Raw genomic sequence first — 20,756 nt, 5'->3', positions numbered from 1 at the left:
GCTTTCCAAGTTTTCTGCTAAAAAACTGTACTGAGGGGCAGAATAGTGGAATCAAAAGGTTTTCCAAGACGTTTTTTATAATAACAAGCTTTTATATGACTCTTGGTCATTTCATTTGTTTATTCATAAAATACTTTAATCTAACATTTCAAGTCCAAATTTTTCTTATGTTTAAGGGCCTGACGCTTGATGACAAACCGGTGCATTTAGTGAGGGCATTGTGATATAACTCAATGGAATGAGGATTTTTTTCTGCATTTAATTCTTTTGCATGTATTTCCAATCATAATAGGCATAATTCAGTCAATACTGTTGGCGATTTCAGGTCAAACCAGAAATATGAGGAAATCACGGAATCTTGAACTTTATCCTCTTCTNGATTTCAGGTCAAACCAGAAATATGAGGAAATCACGGAATCTTGAACTTTATCCTCTTCTTTCGAGCAACTTCCATCCGCTTCTCGTATATATTTCGAGGCACATGGCTTTCATCTCCAGCCAAAAGTGCCCTGTAATCATCGTCCAATGTGGCATAAATCTCCGGTGGGATGTTTTCGCCAATGTGAGTCATGACATGATGCTTCCAATTTGATCTAAGGCATTCAAAAGTGAAAGGGTTAGTTAGCTAACATCTTCAATATTCGATTGTGGAGAATAGACTAAGCGAGAGCAATATTAATTACCTTTGTCTTTGCCTTTTGCCGCACACTCCGCAGACGTATTTCTTAGAGCCTTCGTCATGAACCTGCTTGTGACGAATTAAAGCACTCTTTTCTGACAATGTTTTCCCGCATGAGCCACAAGTCAACAACTCCTCCGAAGTGAATGGATCACAAAGGCCTCCGGGAGCGGTGGGAGTGGTAGAAGCGGTAGGAGCAGCGGAAGCGGCAAGAGCGGCAAGGACAGCGGGCGTGGCAGAAATGGTGGAAGCGGCAGATGTGGCAGAAGCAGTATGAATAGCGGGAGTGGCGGAAGCGGCAAGAGCAGCAAGAATAGCGGGAGCGGCAGAAATGGTGGGAGTGGCAGAATTGGCAGGAGCGGCAGAAGCGGCAAGAGCGGCAAGTACAGCGGGAGCAGCAGAAATGGTGGGTGTGGTAGAAGTGGCAGGAGCGGCAGGAACGACGGGAGCGGCGGGTGAGGCAGGAGCGGCAGAGGCGGTAGGAAAAGAAATTTGTTTTCTCTGGGCAGCCTTCTTCCTCTTGGCCGCTTCTATTGCCAAATCAAAACCAAGATTGGCAATACAGGAGGGGTGTGGGGTCCTGATCGGCGCAACCGGCTTACTTGAAAAGTAACCTAAAAGAAAGAACACTCATGAGCACTGTATTCTGCTATTTCGAGTTCTGCAATGTGCTTTTGCTTTCAGATGTCGCAAAATCCTTTCAATGAGAATCACAGATAGATTCGCCTTGAGGTAGGAAACTGTTGCATATCAAATAGATTGTATCAAAAATACTTACTCAATATATAATCGACATCAAGCTCTGCTTCATCCAAACCATAACTTTCTTTCTTTTGAAACGAGTTTTTCTGCTGAACTTGTTTTGTAGACGTGGAAGAGGACTTTTGAAGTTTGTGGGCCATGATGATTATATCTTTTCAGAGAGTGTGGTCGCTTTTGTTGGTTGTTATCCCGGGGATGGTTTAGATCCAAATGATGGGCCATCCATCCAGGGGACCCATTTTTATTTGGAAGAGTTTCCGCTCAAGAAGCGCTTCTAGCCCGACCGACGCGGTTATAGCCTGCTATTGGAGCCTCTGGTCAGCGCGTGCGATACTCGCAAGGGCTCCTAAAATTTGGAGCGCGAGCTCTCAATTTCCTTGAGGCAGCGCCATTGTTATCCTGGGCATTCCAAAACGTAGAGAATTTCGTTTTCAAAGATCGAAACTTCACATAGAGAGTACTTTTGGACAGTGACAATGTTAAGGCTGAAAATCATGCTTTGATTGACATTGGAGATTGATGGGTTGATTAGATATTTATTGATAGGTTGTGGAGGTATTCATAATAAGGGAAAATGTCTATGGCGAGTATGATGGTGGGAGCAAGAGTAATGTGTAAATGTAAATTGATATCAGTAACTAGAATATAACAATTTCTAATTTTAAAAACCAAATCTTGTGGACAATTGGTTTCTCTAAGCCTTTGTCGTGCGTCTAAGATCTCGATTTTCTCGATTCATTATCAATCTCAGTTGACAACTAATTGGCCCAACCCTTGGTTGGAGTGAGTAGGATCAAGTCGAAAATTTCGAGACTAACAACGGAGATTTGCGCAGAAGCTATGAATTTATCTGAAAAAGCATCTCATTTAATATATTGGACATATGTATACATGAAGTGTTCACACAAGGGACACACTGATTTGAACCCCTGAACTGCATGCAGCCGATTGTTTTTCCCATTGAGCTACCGCATATCCCCTTCATAAGCTTAGCTGGATGAAGAAATTTGACTTGAGTTAATGCCCATTACTTTGGGCCTGGCCTCGTCACACCCGTGAACAGCGATGTGTTCAACGAAGACCATGGACACGCAAAATTTAAACCCTGGTCCAAGAAAGGCAATCAACTATCCGTCACCTTTTCATTCCTTTCAATTGCCTCCATGAAAATTGGATCCCAACCGATCATCTGATAACGTAACAATATAACGTTCATGGCGAAAAATTTTCATTGGGATGAGATTGAAGACTTTTTGAACAAATAAGTGTTACTTGATGGAGATAGCATTCTATGTATTGTTGAATTGAGGGTTATGACTTGTTAATCATCCGAATATTCCTGGAAAAGACGTACGCTACAAACCTGGCAACTCAAGATTGAATTCCATAACCAGTAGTACAATCTTCAAGTCTTCGTCTCAAATCAATTGTTGGTTGACTTTTTCCCACGTCAAATTTCATAAGAGCGTGGCCGATGAGAATAGGGATTGATAAGAAATCTGTATTTCATGGAGTTGTAGGTTGAAACATCAACATTAGAGCGATCGAGAGATTAATGGTGGATTCCAAGCTACGTCGCTTAGAACGCTGTAAGGCAACTCTCTGTTCTCAAGACGATTGAAAGAAAAATTGGGATATCGGTAAATTAGGAACAATTTCTTTCTTATAGAACAAGTCAGTTGCCGGTCAAAAAAGTATGAAATGCCACTTGAAACATGCTTGACGGTTCATCGGATGAAAACCGACGAGCATCAATCAACAAGTTGGATGACATTTTTATTTCAAAACATTTTTTATTTAATTATTAAATAACGCTTTCAATTCCAATTTCATAAGCAATTATAAATTGGCTACTTGGCTGACACGAACTGAATGGCCCAGTTTTTGCCACTTGGCATGATTTAAGTCACATTTTTGATACATTTTTGAGCTTACACACTCCTGCGTCTAGAGGGCATAGCCAAAAGTCGCCTGATGGCATTTAAGCATCGGGAACTGCTAAATCAATGATGCTGTTTCTGACATCTTCTAATCGTTATGGGTTAAGGTTCCAACTTCTATGATCTCTTGATCATCCTTGAAACAGACGTCATCACTCAACGGCTTGAACATGCCAACATACGCTTGTTTAGGAATGGCATAACCTACTCCATTTAGAGCCCTTTCGTGTAGAGCAGTAGTACCAACATAAAACGTACATCGTCAAAATATGATTTGTAGACCAATTAATTCAGAGCGCCAATTCTTCCAATGTCAATCTCGTTGGGCGCGTGCCCATGGGAATGAGAATCAAGAAAATTGGAGATAATCAGAACCGGCCAGTACGATTGATTGGCCATTACGAGTTGAAGGTCTATGGTGTAAAATGATACCTTTTGATTTGTCCATAATGAACGTGATCGTAAACTTTGGACAATCTTCTAATTTATTCAAATTGACACGCCTATAGGACTAAAAATATTTGGCCTGATTTGAGTGATGGTCAGGCAAAGGGACCCTGGATGTCTTTGATGGCTAAATGGTTTCATATCCAGTTCAACACGGCTTGAGGCAAAGTCAGCTGGGTGACCCAACACGCACAGCACTTTGACGACGGACTAAAATTATATTGGGTGTACCTCAAGGCTCTATCGTCGGCCCTATAAAGAGGTGTAAAGTATCTGTTTTTAGCGGGGTGAGCTAGCCAATCTGCGCCACAATCGCGGCAAGAACTACCATAATTATTGCTCATTCAGAGCTTCCAACTCTGCATTAACAAAATTCCGTCTTTGTTTTGTACATCGTTTGACAAAAAGTGTGCCAAAATATGAAAATAATATTTGGTGCTAACATCTGGTCATCAGTAAAGGCGTAGTGACACTTGCGCTCTCTTTCCTACCATAAAGCAAAAGTATGAAATCCCAGATCTTTACACCTCTCTATACTGTAGTCTGTTTACATATAGCCACGCGCAATGGTTACAAAAAATAAGTTAAAGCGGTTTATGGTTGCAACATTTGGGAGGCGTTCAATGAAAAGACTGAGACGGTTCAAGTGCAAAAGGCTCGTTATTACCCTTCTTTGTTTCATGTTTGATGTTTGGTCCGGGTTCATGTTCTGGAAAACCTTTGTTTAATCATGTACTTCTTTGTGCAATGACATTCTACTCATTAATTCATCGATGAGTTTTGGCCTGAACACAGTTTGATAATCAAATTGGCAATTGAGGGCCAAAAGATCAACAACTTCTGTAATCAATGTAATGTGAAGGTGTGAATACGTCTTGTTCATTTCAAAAAGTTGTATGTTAACAGGCGCTCAAGTTGCTCGTTGGTGGCAAACGGAAGTTTAAATGGACGCGTTACTGAGAGATTATTAGACTCCAGCTCTACCATTGGGTTGACTCTAATCGTAATTCGAAATTCCCACGGGCACGCGCCAGCTATGAATTTTGAGGACCAGAAATGGTCAAATCTTTGGAGAAAACGTCGAACCTTCGTTATATGCAGATGGTCGAGTTATCTATCATTTACCCACAATCTCTTTTATACAATAATTGATGTTTTGGTTTGGGTGTCTAGTCCTAGATTGAGCAATACCCAATGATTGCCAATAAGTGCACCAAAATTATAATAAAATGCATGATCAAAGAGAAAATATCATAAGACGATTAGATTGGAGTTGACTCCTGTTGTATGGTGCCTTTGTCAAACAACGTGACATTTTGTGCGTTGTTAAAGATCGGAAGAACAAATGACATCAAACGTGCTCGGCACTCTCAACTGTGCAGAACGTTTTACATGAATCTCGATTATTTGGAGCAAAAACGCTGTTTTGACACCTAGTTTGATTTACACGCAAACGAACGTGAGTAAGCATGTTCATATAGAGTTTATTCGAGAGGTCATTGCCCAAGCCAATTGAGGCTTAAAACCACACGTCCTGCAAAGGATCTTAAGACGCAGCAGTGATTTCAAAGCCCATTTTTTTGTGAAATAAACGTAACGTTGAGGGCATTGAGTTCTCTTTGAATGTGAGTGCTGCATGCATTTACTCAAACATCTGCGACAGACTTTTCATTCCGCATGCTTTGGTACAGAATTGAGAAATGAAAGAGTGGCGAATTTGATCATTTTGTAGCAGATGTGAAATCAACTTAACGTTAATGGCATTGAGTTCACTTTAATTGTGGTTTTTTATTACTCAATTCTGTACCATTTTGTAGGAGCTGCAATCTGGCCCAATGATCTCTTCCTCAATCCAGAGAGATCATCTAGATAGATGGTTATCTAAAGTCCATCGTGTTGGTGATCTGATGGCCTTGGATGCCGAGTTCGTCAATCTGAGGAGGCCAAAGGAGAAGTCTCAAGGGAAACATGGGTGGTTAAACACCATCAATACTGCCCTGAGACTCGTGAGTAAAGTAACATGCATCCGTATCAAGTACATGGCAACCAAGAAGGAAATACATTTCGTTCTTTCTTAATCCACATTTTCTAAATAGCAAATGCGTAATTGATATTAGATTTACATTTATTCATTTGTTCGTACATTTGACCAATGTCTAGAATAACAAACAAAACCTAACCAAATGAGCTTGGGAGCTTGAATGCGTCTTAAAAAGCGCTTTAAGACTTTGCATTTATTAGGACAGGGATCTTGATGATGACGATTCGTACAAAGACATGTCCTAGGCGCATCATAATTGGACATGATTCGAACGAATCAAATCTTTATCGAAACTCTGTCATGTGTGAACTAACATTTCACAAAGAGTTTTGCTTTTCACAACCAAACTTGATGTCAACAGAAGTTGGTGATTTCATATCCAACCGAAATAATCATTCACCCTCTCCACTACCAACCCACATATATCCATTTTGAGCGTGATGATCACGTTGAGTTTCTTGGGCTGACATCTCTGGACGAGAGCTAGTCGCCCAAAAGTGTTTTCCCCTACGCAAGCTACTCAGCTGGCTAGCTCAAGTGCGCCGGTGAAGGGCGCACGCTAGGCTACCCAGGCTACACCAGCGCACAGCCCAGAGCTTTAAGGTATAAAAGGAACTAGTACCTATAGGCAACCCATCATTCAGTTCACGAAGATCCTTGGGGTTAACGTTAGCATTTTCGCTCCCGTCATCAATCACCAACAACTTGTTCGTGTGCTTCCATCAATTTGAATTCGTCAGCTTCACAATTCTCCATTCCTGTTAAATTAGTATCCAATTCAGCCTCCTCGCTGTGAGCTTAGAAACCGCAACACTTCCAAACTCGTCCACCTTTTCCATTTGTGTTCACTTCCCGATTCCTTCCAATCAATTCAAGATGACCCTTGTCAATTCCAACTTCCAAAACTTGGTTAATCAGGCTAGAGCAGCTTCCGAGGCGTCTGCAAGCACGCCCAGAGGCGTGGAATGGGAACAAGGGGCGCAACGTGCTCCAAATCATGGTGTGCCATTCCTCAATGGTTTGATCAACCCCTGGAACCCTCATCCCTTGCTTCCAGGGCAACAAGCCTGGATGCAAGCCTTCCACGGGTTGCAGTTTAAATTCCTCATGGAATATTTCATGACCCAATATGGAGCCGCCCGAAATCCCATCGTTCCAATGGCTCAGACTCAATCAGAGCACCAAAGAGTGGACCTGGGCGGACGATTGCTGCCGGACCAAATTGTCCCCGCTCAATTGGTCCCTGCTCCTGAGGCGCCTCTGGAACCTGCTGTTCAGGACGAGGTATTGTCCATTGTGGTGGGCCAACGACGAGCCAGAAGAAAGTGTCCAGGCAGTCTCGTCTTTTACTTGGTGAATGGTGAGTTTTCTTCATTTTGAACTGGAGGGTATTTCAATTGATTTGCGATTGTCAAGTTTAAAGAGACATTCCTCTTGAAACCTCGTGATCGAGTTAGAGGAATATGTAGACATTAATCTACCCCTTTTTGCAGAGCAAAACGAAATTGTTGTGGACGAAAAAACAAAAAAGCCCACCGCAATATGTTTTAAATGTTGGAAAGCTTTTGGGGACGAAAATTCCATCTATCGCCATATGAAGATCCACGACGAAACGAGCCGTCATCAGTGCCCTCTATGTCCTGGAATTCACGTTCAAAGGTACGTTGAGTTCGAATTCTAAATTGGATTGAGATAGCATACCCCCTTAAATTCAATTGGGCTCTAGGCTCTTTTGTGCACGTTTGACCGTATTTTATCGAATTCTAATTCCAGATACAACTTGAGGATACACATGGAGACTCACATTGGCATGGACGTGAGCCAGGAGATGATGGATACTCTGCCCTCGGATTTCCGGGGCGTGCTCGAAGGCGATCCCGATATCATTGCCCCCGACAAGTATCGGAAGAAACTTGTCAGGTCCTTGCGGAAACGGATCAAGACCACCAATTGTCACGAAGCGGTTCAAGTCCTTCGAAATAGGTTGCTGTTATTGGAACACGGGATTACTTGATAATAAATTATTTGAGCTATTACTTTGGATAGAATATGACTTGATTCTTGTCTTGATTCAATGATAACCAGGTTGTACTCAAAATCAAATAGAAAGGATCATATGCATAGACACGACTACATGTGTATGGCAGTATTTTCAGATTTATTTTTCCTCGAATGTTTGTCCTCTTTCGGTGCAAGTTTTTTTCTTTATTCAGGTTGAGAAATTGCCGTCGTAGGACGAGCAAGACTTTTTTGATTGGCTACTGACTCTGAGAAAGAAAAGGAGACTGACCAATGGCGAAAAAGGGCAAGTTAAGGTCTTCATGGATTGGCCAAAAGCCAGGTTAATGAAGGGCGGAGACATGAGAATACAACCAGATGAAATTGCCAATATACGTTGGCAGTATCTGTTTCCTGTCCAACGCTTGTTATTAGTAATGCTAAAAATTGGTTTGCGGAGGAAATTTATTATGAAGTAAATTTAGTTTTTATGGTTTTTAGTGTTTAAGACGCATTAATCTAGAGGCGTCCTTTTGTCCTAGAATGTATTCCATTTTTTTCGCAATGAAAGTGTTTGATAATGACTCATTGGATGTGTCGCTCTGGGTTACCTTTTTTCAAATGAAATGATCAAGAGGTATCCTTTCCTGGATAGCATTTAGTGTACATTACTATGTTGAAGCGATTGCCCCAAATTTCTTCAATCACCTGGAAACCAGATCCATCAGTTTGATATCCAAGTTTAGCAAACTATTTCAATCATGGATACAGCTAGATAATGTTTTGGTAGGCATGATGGTTTTTGAAGATATCAAGGCAATAACTGCCTGAGAAAGTTCGGCTTGATAATTTCTCCATTCTTTTAACAACACTATATTTGGTGTTAACTTGCACAATATATCCTCTTCACCGCAATGCTTTCAATACAGCGCAGTAAACTCAAGCTTTTAAGAATTTCATTCCATTCACAACAAGAGTAAAAAAAAAATTAAACCAGGGGATTATACATCACAAATTTACATTCCAAAGCTTTTTAATCCTTGAAGACCTGCTACATAAGAATTTGAGTCTGGGATTGGACACTCATTTGATGTCGAATTTAAAACTGTTGCTCAAGTGTTCCCGTAAAAGTATGTAGACTAATCTTGATTGACGTTTTAGCGTGTTCTACGTGGTTGTTCTGAGTGAAACCATTGACGTCTTCCTCGATTCCAAACATTTCCGTCAAGAATTTCACAGCTCCATGATTGATCATTATCTAACCAGAACTTGTCCAACCCAAACTGTCTCGCATTATTTGTTGAAACAGGGTTCAGCTGCAAATCGGCAACCTTGAATTGGTAGTCAATTGTAGAACAGCGGACGACATGAATAATCCGACAGAATCGGGATCTATATCGTAATTAATGAGTCGCTATTACAAGGAGTGCGAAATTCTTGACGGAAATAATGTGGCTCTGGACAGGCGAACGTCAAATTTCGGCGTTCAATTGTATCTGAATCGAGTTCACGCGCAAATCAATCTCTCAATTAACCAAATTTGGTTCATTCAGACCATCAAGAGTGAGAAAAGCGTGAGAAAAGGACTCTATGAGTTGTAAGCAACGTAGCAAATTGTTCATATATACTTGTGAATGATCTTGAGGGTTCTGTCAGTCAATACCTATATAATCATTGTCGTTTTGCTCACTGCTGTCATACACTGCCTTGCACAGTTATCTCCTCTATATTATGGATAATTGCGAAAGGATACGTTTCGATAGATTTTTTGCGATAGTGCGGACATGAGTTATAATCACCGTAAATATACCTTCTTTACTACTCCGTTTAATACCCATTCGATACTATTCTCGATTGTTTTTGTCACTCATTGCAACTAATGACTCTTTTTGGTAAATTCATCCGATGCAATAATACTTAATGCGAGAATCCTTTTCCTATTGTATAGTATTTAGAAAGGCATTGCAATATCTAACCATTCCATGTATTGGTCTCATTCTAGGAATGACCAATGGAGGGGAGATGAGCAAGTCCTTAGGAAGTTCGAGACGTTGATCGACAACAACTAAAACGAGAACAATTCAAAAGGTTGGAAACATGATTTCAGGTTGATCCATTGCTCTTGGGTTTCCTGAATGCTCAAGAATTTCGTAACATGTTAGTCTATGTCTCACGGAACCTCGTCCGACGATATTTATCTTTTCTTTGGGGTCGTACATTCGCCGCATCATCTGAACACCACGAAGAAAATTTGCCCCAAAGCCCGTTCTTTAGCGCTCTGAACTGCTGAAAACCAGCCTACATTGGTACGAAAACGACCACTGTAATAGATTGGTATGACGATTGTTGCTTTGTCATAATGTTATTTTCTCCAGTTTTAGCCAAAGAGGTAAAGTTTTCGGATCTGACTCCCACGAGCTTCCTTGACATATAGTTCAAAACATTGCTCAGGTCATACCAAAAATGATTGGCTCGTCTGTTATAAGTTTTTAGTCACGCAGGTTTTTTATGTGTGCTAGAACATTAAGCAATACAACCAAAGTTGTTCCATATGATTTAACGAGCCAAAAAATGTATTTTTCAATTTTTCATACTTTTTTTTTGGCCCCTGCTTTATTCATAATTTGAACCAGCACGTTTTCCTTCAAATCTTTCAATTTCATTCTGTATTTCTTTTAACTCAGGCAAGAAGAACTCAAGAATTGGAGTGCGACCCCTCAGACACTCGTTACCACAAGAGGACGGAAAAGGAGAGAGCAGATAAAGTAGCGTAATAACAAGGAAGCTGTATGGCCCGGTTATTTGGTGATACATAAAATGCGAAGGCAGATTTTTACTCCTATAAAAATTGACGTAATGAATGAAACAAAAGCAACTCATCCAATAATGATGCACACATCATTCATTTATCGGACTGAAGATTTATATTTTTTTTGCTGATGAACCAGCCTGAGCTTTTCCCTCTTTCTTTCACACGTATTTGAGACTAAAAATCTCTTACAAACTTCTTCCCCAAGAAATTACAGATTCATGTCTCAAGTTTGCCAGTGTTTATCAAACATGACTCTTGGCACAACAAGCCTCAGCAATTGCAACCCAGGAATCTGCTTTGCAGCTTTGCAGCTATAGAAGTAATTCCTTTCCATATGTGGAAATTGGTTTGAACACTTTCTTCACGTCTCTTAATGCAAGTTTGAAAACTTCAACAAACATTTCATCTTGTTAAGTTTATCCGATTCCAGCAATTGCCCGCAAAGAATGTAGTAGTTGTCTCCGGCAAGTTGCCCAAACCATTCAAATCTTGACTCAAGTTTGTTGGACTGGCACCTTTTCTCTCTCAAGAAAAAACTAGTAATCACTCCGGGCCCAGTCTTCCTAAACTTTAAATAGGGCTTCTGCTTGGGCATTCCACGTCAAGTGGGTACTTTTTTTGACGAAATCGCGGCAATTCATCTTCGATTTTGCTAAATTTTGGCACACTGGTTTTTAGACACAGAAAAACGTCACACAACAAGTTTCGGGTGCTTAGGCCAACCAGGGCTTATTCTAGGGCCATGTCCATTTTGGGCCAAACCACTTGGCCATTGGTGTTTGAACAGCCATAACTCCGGCTGTAGTTATCCAATTCCGATGGATTTTAAATCAAAATACTCCTGGTCAAACGCATGGGCCGGATTTTTGCAAGTTTTTGGGGGTGCGTATTTCTATTTCTGTGTATGTTCTTTATATGTTGCAAAAACCAAAATGGGATCTCCATGGGTCTAGATTTGGTAAAGACTTTTGTGACCGTAGGTCATCTATTTTAACATCTTAGAGGTGCTATCACGCAACCTTTTGCTGCAATGAAGTCTCAAAACTGAGGGCCAAGGCATTGGAAATTTAATGAATACCCATTTATTCATCAAATTTCCACGGCATTTTTATGTGAAGATATTCATAAGAGCTTCATGAATAATCAGTTGCTTTTATTGTCAGTTTTGATGTGCAAATATGATCTATTCTTTTATTGCAAATGGCAAGATTCAGAAAAAGTAAAAACTGATAAGAAATTCATGAGGATGAAGTTATTTCGTGGGGATTTCTCGGGTAGTGGTCAAGTTGGCCATCGGTGCATAAGAGGCCAACGAGCTTGGGTGATATTGACGTTGACTAATTCGAGATGTCGCAACACATCCCAGTTCCCTTTGTCTGGAAAGATTTGAAAAGTGGAACAACGGAATCCGGATGACCTCATGGATGTTTCGCTAGTTGTTCGTGGCTTTCAGTGAAGTCAATAGTTTGTTAGTTCATACATTCAACCTGAAGAGTTTGATTTCGCGGAGATATTTTGGATCACACGAGCGCAGCAGGAATCGTTGTCGGAATGTCATTGCCCTAGTTGAGGGGGGAAAACTTCCGACTTCTTGATCTGTTAACGATCGAGGTCTTAACTTATTGAAGGCCGGATCTCGGTTGGGAGAAAGACTCATTGTCCTACCCAAGCACAATCAAGTGACAGAGAAATTGATCCTGGAAACCCACAAGACTCCCTTTGACGTTGATGTTGGTAATCTTGTGGCAATTATTCGACGCCAATTTTGAATCCAAGACCTCCGGCATCAAGTTTGCAGATAGTTCATTTGTGTCCCACCCTTCATTGTTGAAAACTCATCCCGTTGCAGGAACAAATGGCCCCAATCCCAAATCAAATACGAGTCAGACGACCTAATGCTGAATGACCTTTACAGGTTAGGTGATTCCTTTTTTTTTACTTACCGCGGTGAGAAAAAATAGTGTCACAGGGCCGTTCGGGCACTCTTAGGCGGCTTGGACTATCTTGAGCCGTTACATGTATTTTTTTTCCCTCCGTCTTTAGCACTACCGTGGGCTTAACCATGAATGTAATCGTTTTGAATAAAAAAATAAACTCTTAGGCGCATTTTTCATCCAAAAAAAGTATTCATTTCTTACCTGAAAATTTTTTGAGCGTCAAGTACAATAAACGTGTTAAAGCGACGGAACTGATCATCAGAGTGAGTTTGGCTTTGCGGCTGCGATAGACCGAGCCACAGAGGAGCCGGCCAGTACATTTAACGACATGAACTTAAAAAGCAGATACTTGGCTAATGGCCGAGTAATTTATATATTTTGAATGAAACGTGTTCCAAAGAGTATAACATTCTTTGATTCAAAACTATGACATTAAAGATTAAGGCCAAACCTTTAAAGATTATTCCTCACTGCCTTTGGACACATCGACTTCTTTGGACCACTTTTTCCGGAAGAGGGAGGAAAAGCATATGGCTGTCTCTTCACTCGCTTGTTCTCACGAGTGGTACACTTGGAGCTAACCCAGGACTTGCCGTCCACTGAGCAGTTCGTTGATGCCCTTCGTCGAATGATTGCCAGAAGGGGACAACCAAGTCCCCAATAGTCCCCAATAGTGATAACGCTAGAACTTTCAAAGCCGAAGATCGAGATCTGACAATAAAATATTCCAAATTGAGAAAAAAAACAAAAAAAGCCATATGGAAACCTACATCGGAATGGACGTGCCCAAGGTAGTCAAGGACATGTTGCCCAATGACTTCAGGGGCATTATCGACGGCAATGCTGACTTCATTAACCCTGCAAGGTTTCACAAGAAACTTGTGAGAGCCTTGAAAAAGAGGATCAAGACCACCAGCTGCTTCCAAGCTGTCCAAAGCCTGCAGAGCAAACTATTGTCATTGGAGCATGGTAACCCATGATGTGTAATAAAATGGTGTTAAAAAAATACCTGTTGATCATTTGACCTTACGCACTTCCTACACATCATTGGTCGCAAAATATAAGCAAAAGTACAGTGTTAAAAGGAGAAATGGAAAAACCTGAAAGAGAGACGAGGTACAACCAGTGTCTATAAATAGAAAGCCTAGTTAGCACACAAACCAGGCAGGAACTGTCATGGTTCCATCAGAATAAATTATACCAAAACACATTTGGTTCAATGCCAAAAAAGATCGTACTTTTTTATATGCTTACCCATTCAACTAGACTTAAGGCACATATTCCATCATCCACCTTTTTAGAAGCTTATGATTATCTTTCTAGTTCTTATGTGTTCCATTTGTTCCCAAGTGTGGAGAATGAAATGTCTGCTTTTTGCGATAAAAAACCATTTTTCATCGTGAAAATGAGTCGCAATGCAAGCAAGACGAGACATAATCTGTGCAGAATGGGCAGCTACTTTGCGGATCGCCCTCGAAAATGTCGGCGACGTAAATAGTCCAATTGGATTGGCTGATGAGGCAGGAGCAGAATGGACGCCCGGCCAATCATGAACCAAGACAAGCGGAGGGCTTTGTTGATTGGTCAAATGTCAATTTCGGGGGTGGAGACGGACAAGGAAAAGGAGGGATTTCATCTACGTACGTTTTTGCATGCCATAAATACGTATACGTCGTTCAAACAAAGTCAAGGCAGTTCAAACATGTTGATTCGCTCTAAATGACATTTGAGTACCGCGTTGCCACCTGATTGAAAGGTAATCGATTGGGAAGAACGAGGTGGCTAAAGGAAGGATTACACGTTAGTGCTCAGCCTTAATATTGAGAACGTTCCATTCAATGTTTTACGGTTTTTGATGACCTGCAGTTGAAACGACAATAAGAGAGACTTTACTGCCTGCAAAAGATGTCAGGATCTCCTAGCTTAGACCAACAATTTTCGAATTAAGGATTTTTGCCAACCCGCCATTGCCATGGAGTTTTAAATCCCTGTATCTCTCGTAATTTCGTAATCTCGTAATTTCGGCTCAAGAAAATTACCCTAGATCCAGAAAAAGGTTTAAAAAAAAACCGCAAATAATAGATTTAAGAGTAGAAATATGCCGAAACTGCTACCGTAGTTCTAAGGTAAGTGTGACTAGATAGATTGCGTGGGGAGAAGTTTGAAATTTTTCCAATACCTGGCATGTAGTAATCTTCTATCTTGATAATGGACACGAGTCTAAACACGTTGCTTTTATTAGCGTAGTCACGGTTTCTAGATAGGAAAACACATCTTTATCAGTAATGATACAGTTTTTAAGTAAGATAATCATAGTAGCTTACCGACGTTAAACGCGGCCCAAAGATTGATTCACAGGAGCAAATAGTACAATGAAAAACTGGCGAAACTCTTAAACTGACGTACACAATACAACTGAGATTGGTAACCAAGATAGGGGAAGGATTGCTGAGTAGACGCAGACTGCATATCAATTCAATTATCACGTTTCATTGGTCTAAAATTCACATTACACTCCCCCTTGCTGACTTGTTCTCGTAACAATCGTCAGCCATCAAACCGTCCGTCATCCGACCGCTGACATAGTCTTCTTCAGTTATTCGCAGGGTCGTTTTCGTTTCCTTCGTTACCATTGCCCTCCAACACCATTATGAGTTGCGAAACTGGTCTGAAGTACCTTCCAGATGAAGTCTTTACAAACACCTTTCGAACCAAGTCATCTTCGCTCTTGCACACTTCGACCACCCGAGCCAGAGGCCATCGGTATCTTGGTGTTTTTTCCGTTACCAGCAGTACAAGATCCCCCACTTGCACATTTCGCTTAACTTTAGTCCATTTTTGTCTTTGCATCAGCAGCCCCAAGTATTCCCGTTTCCATCTGGTCCAAAAAAGATCCGCCAAGTATTGGACTTGTTTCCATCTTTTCCGAGCATATACATCGGATTGTTCAAAGAGACCTGGCGGAAACGACGGTCCAGACTTGAGCAGGAGTAAGTGATTGGGAGTAATAGCCTCAAGATCCAAAGGATCATCAGAACAAGGTGTCAAAGGTCGGCTATTCAATATGGCTTCAACTTCACACATCAGAGTATTGAGTGACTCATCTGTCAGTGATCTTGATTGTTCGTTGAGTAGTCCTGCCATGACCTTTCGGACAGTTCGAATTTCGCGTTCCCAGACCCCACCATAGTGATGAGCATAGGGTGGATTAAATATCCATTGTATGTTTTTCAACTCCATTTCCCTCGACACCTCGGATTGATCCAATTGCTTGAGTAATTTCTTGAGCTCACGCTCTGCACCAACAAGGTTGGTTCCGTTATCAGATCTCATGACCCGCACCTGACCTCTTCTTGCAATGAAACGCCGCAATGACTGAACGAAAGAGTCCGTTGTTTTATCATAGACCACTTCGAGATGTATCGCCCGCGATGATAAACAGGAGAAAACAAGACCATAACGATCGATTTGATTTCGACCTCGGGATACTTGGAAGGGTCCAAACATGTCTACGCCTGTGTTGGTAAAGGGAGGTAGATCCGACTTCAGACGATCAGGCGGCAGGGCTGCCATGTATTGATCAATCACCTTCCCTTGGTACTTCTTGCAGTGAACGCACTCTCGGATGACCCTTTTTACCAAAGACGTGTCCGCAATGATTCTGTACTGAACCCTTAGGCTCGCAATCATTGATTGTTGGCCTAAGTGTCCCACAAGAAGATGGGTTTCACGCACCAACAGGTTGGCTATGTGCCCTTTTGGAATGATGATTGGGTGTCTCAACTCATTGCTAAGGTCCTTAGCGTGATGCACACGACCACCAACACGAAGCAAACCCTTCGGATCCAAAAAAGGGCTCAGTTTTCTTAATTGATTTTTTCGTCCAATATCTATTCCTGACTGGAGCCTCCTCACAATTTCGCCGAATTGAACATCTTGTATATTTTTGAAGATGGCTACTGAAGCCTCCTCCATAGGTTCAGATTCTTGGGTTTGGCCCAGAATTTTATGTTGCAGTTTTATCAATCCAGAGACCATTGCCTTCGTCCTTTCCCAACTGGAAACCCCTTCAATCCATTGTAGTAAAACATCAGCTTTGGTTAGAGTTGCAGCACTTATCATCCGTTCCTTGGCTACCTCTGGATCGTTATCCTCGAGGTCAGAAATCTGCTCCCCATTCGGCCAGAATGCGTCATTTTGGCTCAGAAACGGAGGACCATACTTCCATGTTGAGTTGCCCACAAAATCTCGGATTGGCTGGCTCCTACTAGCCACATCTGCGGGATTTAGTGGCCCGGGGACATGTCTCCATTGGTTCACGTTCGACCTTTCATGAATATATGCAACACGATTTGCCACATATCTTTGGAAACGACTCCTTTCATTCCGAAGATACTTCAAGACCGTTTGACTGTCAGTCCAGAAAACCTCCCTTCTGACTGGGATCGATTTCTCCTTCCTGATAATAGAAGCCACCTCCACAGCTAGCTTGGCGCCAGCCAGCTCTAGTCTTGGAATTACTCCAATCCGAGATTTTGTGGGCAAGTTACGAGTCGATCGAAGGCTTGAATGAACGAAGCAAACAGCGTGATGTCTGATCCATTAAAGACTTCTGGTTCGGATTTAGGCAAGTGTGATTTTAGAGTCATTTCGGCCAACAGCTTGATTTGGTCATTTAGCATTATGTGAGCCTGCGGTTGAGCATTCGATTGACTGGCTTCTCGTTGCACCAAACTGTTCCCCGAGCGCAGGCTTCGCGCATCGTCAATATGGTTCATTTCTTCCTCAAGCCTTGTTAACCGGACCCTTTCAGCCCTATTGCGTACAGCACGAGCTTTTCTCTCAGCCGATGTCCTTTCCTCTTGTGCTTGCATTCGCCTTCTCTCGGCGGAGGCCATTTCTTCTTAAACAACAGCCATTTCCCTCTCCAAAACTTCTTCAGCTGCGAGGCGAGCTTTTTCTTTAGCAAGGTTGATACGCGTTTCTGACGAGAGGTTGGATCTAATAGAAGACCGACCAGACGTGTAAGATCGCACTGACCCCCGCCCAGATCCACTGTCCCCAGGGTTTACGAAACAATCTTGGCCCAGTCTAATCCAGTCTGAAATTTCCTTCCTGGCGCTCATCATACCCTTGGACTTTTCTTCGAACCATTGGTTTAGATTACTCTGTTCATTCTTTTGCAGATCTGGTCGCTTGATCTACGTTTTCACATTCAAATTAAACTCATCTATTCTGTCACTGGCCAACTCAAGTTCTTCCTTGACTAAAGGCAAGTTGTCCCGATCGAGCAACAATGGCTTGATTTGGTTCAATTTTCTCGTGATAACACCCAGTTGTCCCGAGAATGATCTCAACTTCTTCTCGTGGTCGACCTCATCATTTCTCACCATCTCTTTGTTTGCCCTCTCCAGCTCATAGGTCGAGCCTTGCGCCATGGTGATTCAAAGCCTTGTCGTCGAAACTGTAGTAATCTTCTATCTTGATAATGGACACGAGTCTAAACACGTTGCTTTTATTAGCGTAGTCACGGTTTCTAGATAGGAAAACACATCTTTATCAGTAATGATACAGTTTTTAAGTAAAATAATCATAGTAGCTTACCGACGTTAAACGCGGCCCAAAGATTGATTCACAGGAGCAAATAGTACAATGAAAAACTGGCGAAACTCTTAAACTGACGTACACAATACAACTGAGATTGGTAACCAAGATAGGGGAAGGATTGCTGAGTAGACGCAGACTGCATATCAATTCAATTATCACGTTTCATTGGTCTAAAATTCACATTACACTTACGTTTGTTTCGACAAATTTCAAACGAACCTTCATCTTTCAAATTCATGCATTTGGGTTGCGATAACGCAAGTCCCATTTGCATTCAGCCATTTAATGTATCATCTGGTTTAACAGGACGAGTGCCACCACCAGTAATTGTCAGCCAATATGTCAGGGAGTGACAATCAGGCAGATTGGTTTGGAAAATTGCTGCTTGGGTTGGTTTCGGAAGTGATTGCCGAGATTGGGATTGGATTGGAATTGCTTCTGCTGATATGCGAATTATTAGCTTTGCCAATGTGGAAACATATATTGATCTTTTTTTTCTTTTTTACAGACAGGAATGGATGGCCTGGCAAATCTTGACGAAGTTAATGAGACGATAAAATCAACCAATAAATGCTAAGAGGCAATGATTTGCTTCCACAAATATAACTCATCATAAATGTGTTTCTAAGGTGTGCCCAGCAATGATCCGTTTTGAGTATCCTGCCTACTCTTGGTCATTGCTGTCCTGAGTGTGGCTAAAACCATCAGGTCTAAGGTCAAATATTAAGGGAAATGGCTCTAGCTCCTCCAGGATACGAGCATTAAAAAACTATTTAATCATTAGGCGTTGTGAATGTGTGGTATTGTTATCAGATAAGACAATATGCAAATGCACCCATATGTGGACGGACTGATAACTAAAAAGTAGGTCATTTGGATAGGGCAACATGTTGAATATGCATCTTGCAACTTTTAACCCCCTTCTTGTCAAGGTAATTGAAGTCCGAGCATTCCAAACTTCGAGCATTATATCTTGGGAATATCGTTAGTACAGGTTAGTACAAGCTCATTGAGCTTAAAGGAAATGTTAAGGAGGATATGTCAATACAATTCGAACACTACCGTTCTTTAAAAGTATTAGGAATCTTTTATATTGAAAAACTAGCATCTCGATTGGCCATTTCATGAACTTTGTTTTTCATATCCGTCAAAGATATTGTACTAGCAATATCTATTGGTTCATCGACTTCCAACTTGCTCACAGTGTAATCGGTCGCTTTCAAAATTCATATTGACGTTCACTAATCGTGTAATCGTCTGTGTTTATTCAATTTTTGACATTTCGACACGTGCTTAGCTCTCATTCCGATCACATTGGGTGGGGCTAAAATAAGGTGGGAACCAGATCTTCATAATGAATGGATGGTCTCGGAGCGATCGGGTCGCCTGGGCCTAAATTGACGTCCAACCGCGCCAAAGCAGGTCGATCGATTGAAGTTTGGAAATCGCTATTCTGGCCAGAGCAATTGGCAGCAGGAGTGGGCTCATTATTCTCTTGTGCTTCAGTCGAGGGTTTGAAAATACTCATAGGGATGTCTGACGGATTATGGAGAGAGTGATATGCCACGCCCAATCTGAAATAACGTGGAACATGTACTGATCCATGGCGTCTACAAATACGTAGATTGATGGCTCACTTACTTCAACTGAATAGCGGTGGCCATCCGATAGAACAGTGGCAACTGCTCGCAAGTGAAGATACCCTGTCCTCTGTAGATCACGGACAGGCATTGCTCGATCAGACCAGTGAACCTCTCTTCGACGACAATCGGGTCCCTGTTGGAACGTCTCATGAATTTCCCTTGGATCAATCCCGTGGACGAATACAACACGGAGCGATGAAGGTTGAAGGCCCGATTCCCGCATACCAAGACGCAATCGGATTTCCGTCCCTGGAACTCGAACTGCGTTTGATTGGACTAGAACAATTGCTTGCATTTAACCAATGTTTTACCTTGATGTAGTTGCGGATCGCGAGCCCATAGTGCTGATAATCTGGCCGCACTTGAACACTCGTGAGATTCGTTGCGGTTTGAGGCGACGCCATTTTCAAATTGGAAACAAAACCACCACAATGAAGACGAATTGGTCGTTGTGAATCACTTGCTAAATTGAAAATGAAGACTAATCAAAGTGAGGAGCCCAAAAATGGCAGGGAACGCACTTATATAATAAGTTACACAAACCGAAGTGGGCCATGGATATTGATTGCCTAATGAATTCAGCTTTCAGGACACCATCCCGTTGATCGGTCAGATGATTGGGTCTAAACCCATAAAGGTCAGCTCGGGTTCAAAGTCTTCAATTGAATGATCCAAAAATAAGTCAGGATTTACATTAGTCTGGACCCCCATCTCAGAATAATGTTTGTTCCATAATTACATTTAAAACAATTAGAAATAAAGACATTCACCAGAATTGGTTCTCTGTGAGAAGAAAATAATGTTCACTTAACAAATAGAATAATTTTCTGCTATTTATTCATTTATATATATACTCGATACTTCGTATCTATTCTAACCTTTTATGCCCA

General features: G+C 41.6%; 4 protein-coding genes across 5 annotated transcripts; 1 reads left to right on the top strand and 3 right to left on the bottom strand.

Moving 5' to 3' along the window:
- Positions 1-388: 388 nt before the first annotated feature.
- Positions 389-1,729, bottom strand: LOC131891529 (zinc finger protein 865-like). Its single transcript, XM_059241136.1, has 3 exons — positions 1,458-1,729; positions 684-1,293; positions 389-593 (listed from the first exon to the last, which is right to left on the bottom strand). The coding sequence occupies exons 1-3, from the start codon at positions 1,579-1,581 to the stop codon at positions 410-412; spliced, it is 918 nt and encodes a 305-aa protein (XP_059097119.1). The 5' UTR covers positions 1,582-1,729; the 3' UTR covers positions 389-409.
- A 4,787-nt stretch (positions 1,730-6,516) lies between these two features.
- On the top strand, positions 6,517-8,088 carry LOC131891527 (uncharacterized). Its single transcript, XM_059241135.1, has 3 exons — positions 6,517-7,229; positions 7,363-7,528; positions 7,643-8,088. Exons 1-3 carry the CDS (start codon positions 6,746-6,748, stop codon positions 7,881-7,883), a joined length of 891 nt encoding a protein of 296 aa, XP_059097118.1. The 5' UTR covers positions 6,517-6,745; the 3' UTR covers positions 7,884-8,088.
- A 4,837-nt stretch (positions 8,089-12,925) lies between these two features.
- LOC131891526 (uncharacterized) lies at positions 12,926-18,410 on the bottom strand (the record flags this gene model as incomplete). The annotated part of the gene is given in 2 exon segments (XM_059241134.1): positions 12,926-18,152; positions 18,221-18,410. A coding segment is annotated over 1 exon segment (1,530 nt). The 3' UTR covers positions 12,926-15,208.
- A 1,058-nt stretch (positions 18,411-19,468) lies between these two features.
- LOC131891525 (uncharacterized) lies at positions 19,469-20,351 on the bottom strand. 2 transcript variants are annotated; one of them, XM_059241132.1, is made up of 3 exons: positions 20,178-20,351; positions 19,865-20,127; positions 19,469-19,797 (listed from the first exon to the last, which is right to left on the bottom strand). In XM_059241132.1, exons 1-3 carry the CDS (start codon positions 20,268-20,270, stop codon positions 19,548-19,550), a joined length of 606 nt encoding a protein of 201 aa, XP_059097115.1. In that variant the 5' UTR covers positions 20,271-20,351; the 3' UTR covers positions 19,469-19,547. The 2 variants fall into 2 exon arrangements, with proteins under 2 accessions (XP_059097115.1, XP_059097116.1); XM_059241133.1 differs by having other exon boundaries at positions 19,865-20,115; positions 20,178-20,348.
- Positions 20,352-20,756: the final 405 nt, after the last annotated feature.

Source organism: Tigriopus californicus, chromosome 12, assembly GCF_007210705.1.
Source record: "Tigriopus californicus strain San Diego chromosome 12, Tcal_SD_v2.1, whole genome shotgun sequence".
Taxonomy (NCBI): domain Eukaryota; kingdom Metazoa; phylum Arthropoda; class Copepoda; order Harpacticoida; family Harpacticidae; genus Tigriopus; species Tigriopus californicus.
This window is presented reverse-complemented; position numbering and strand designations above follow the sequence as displayed.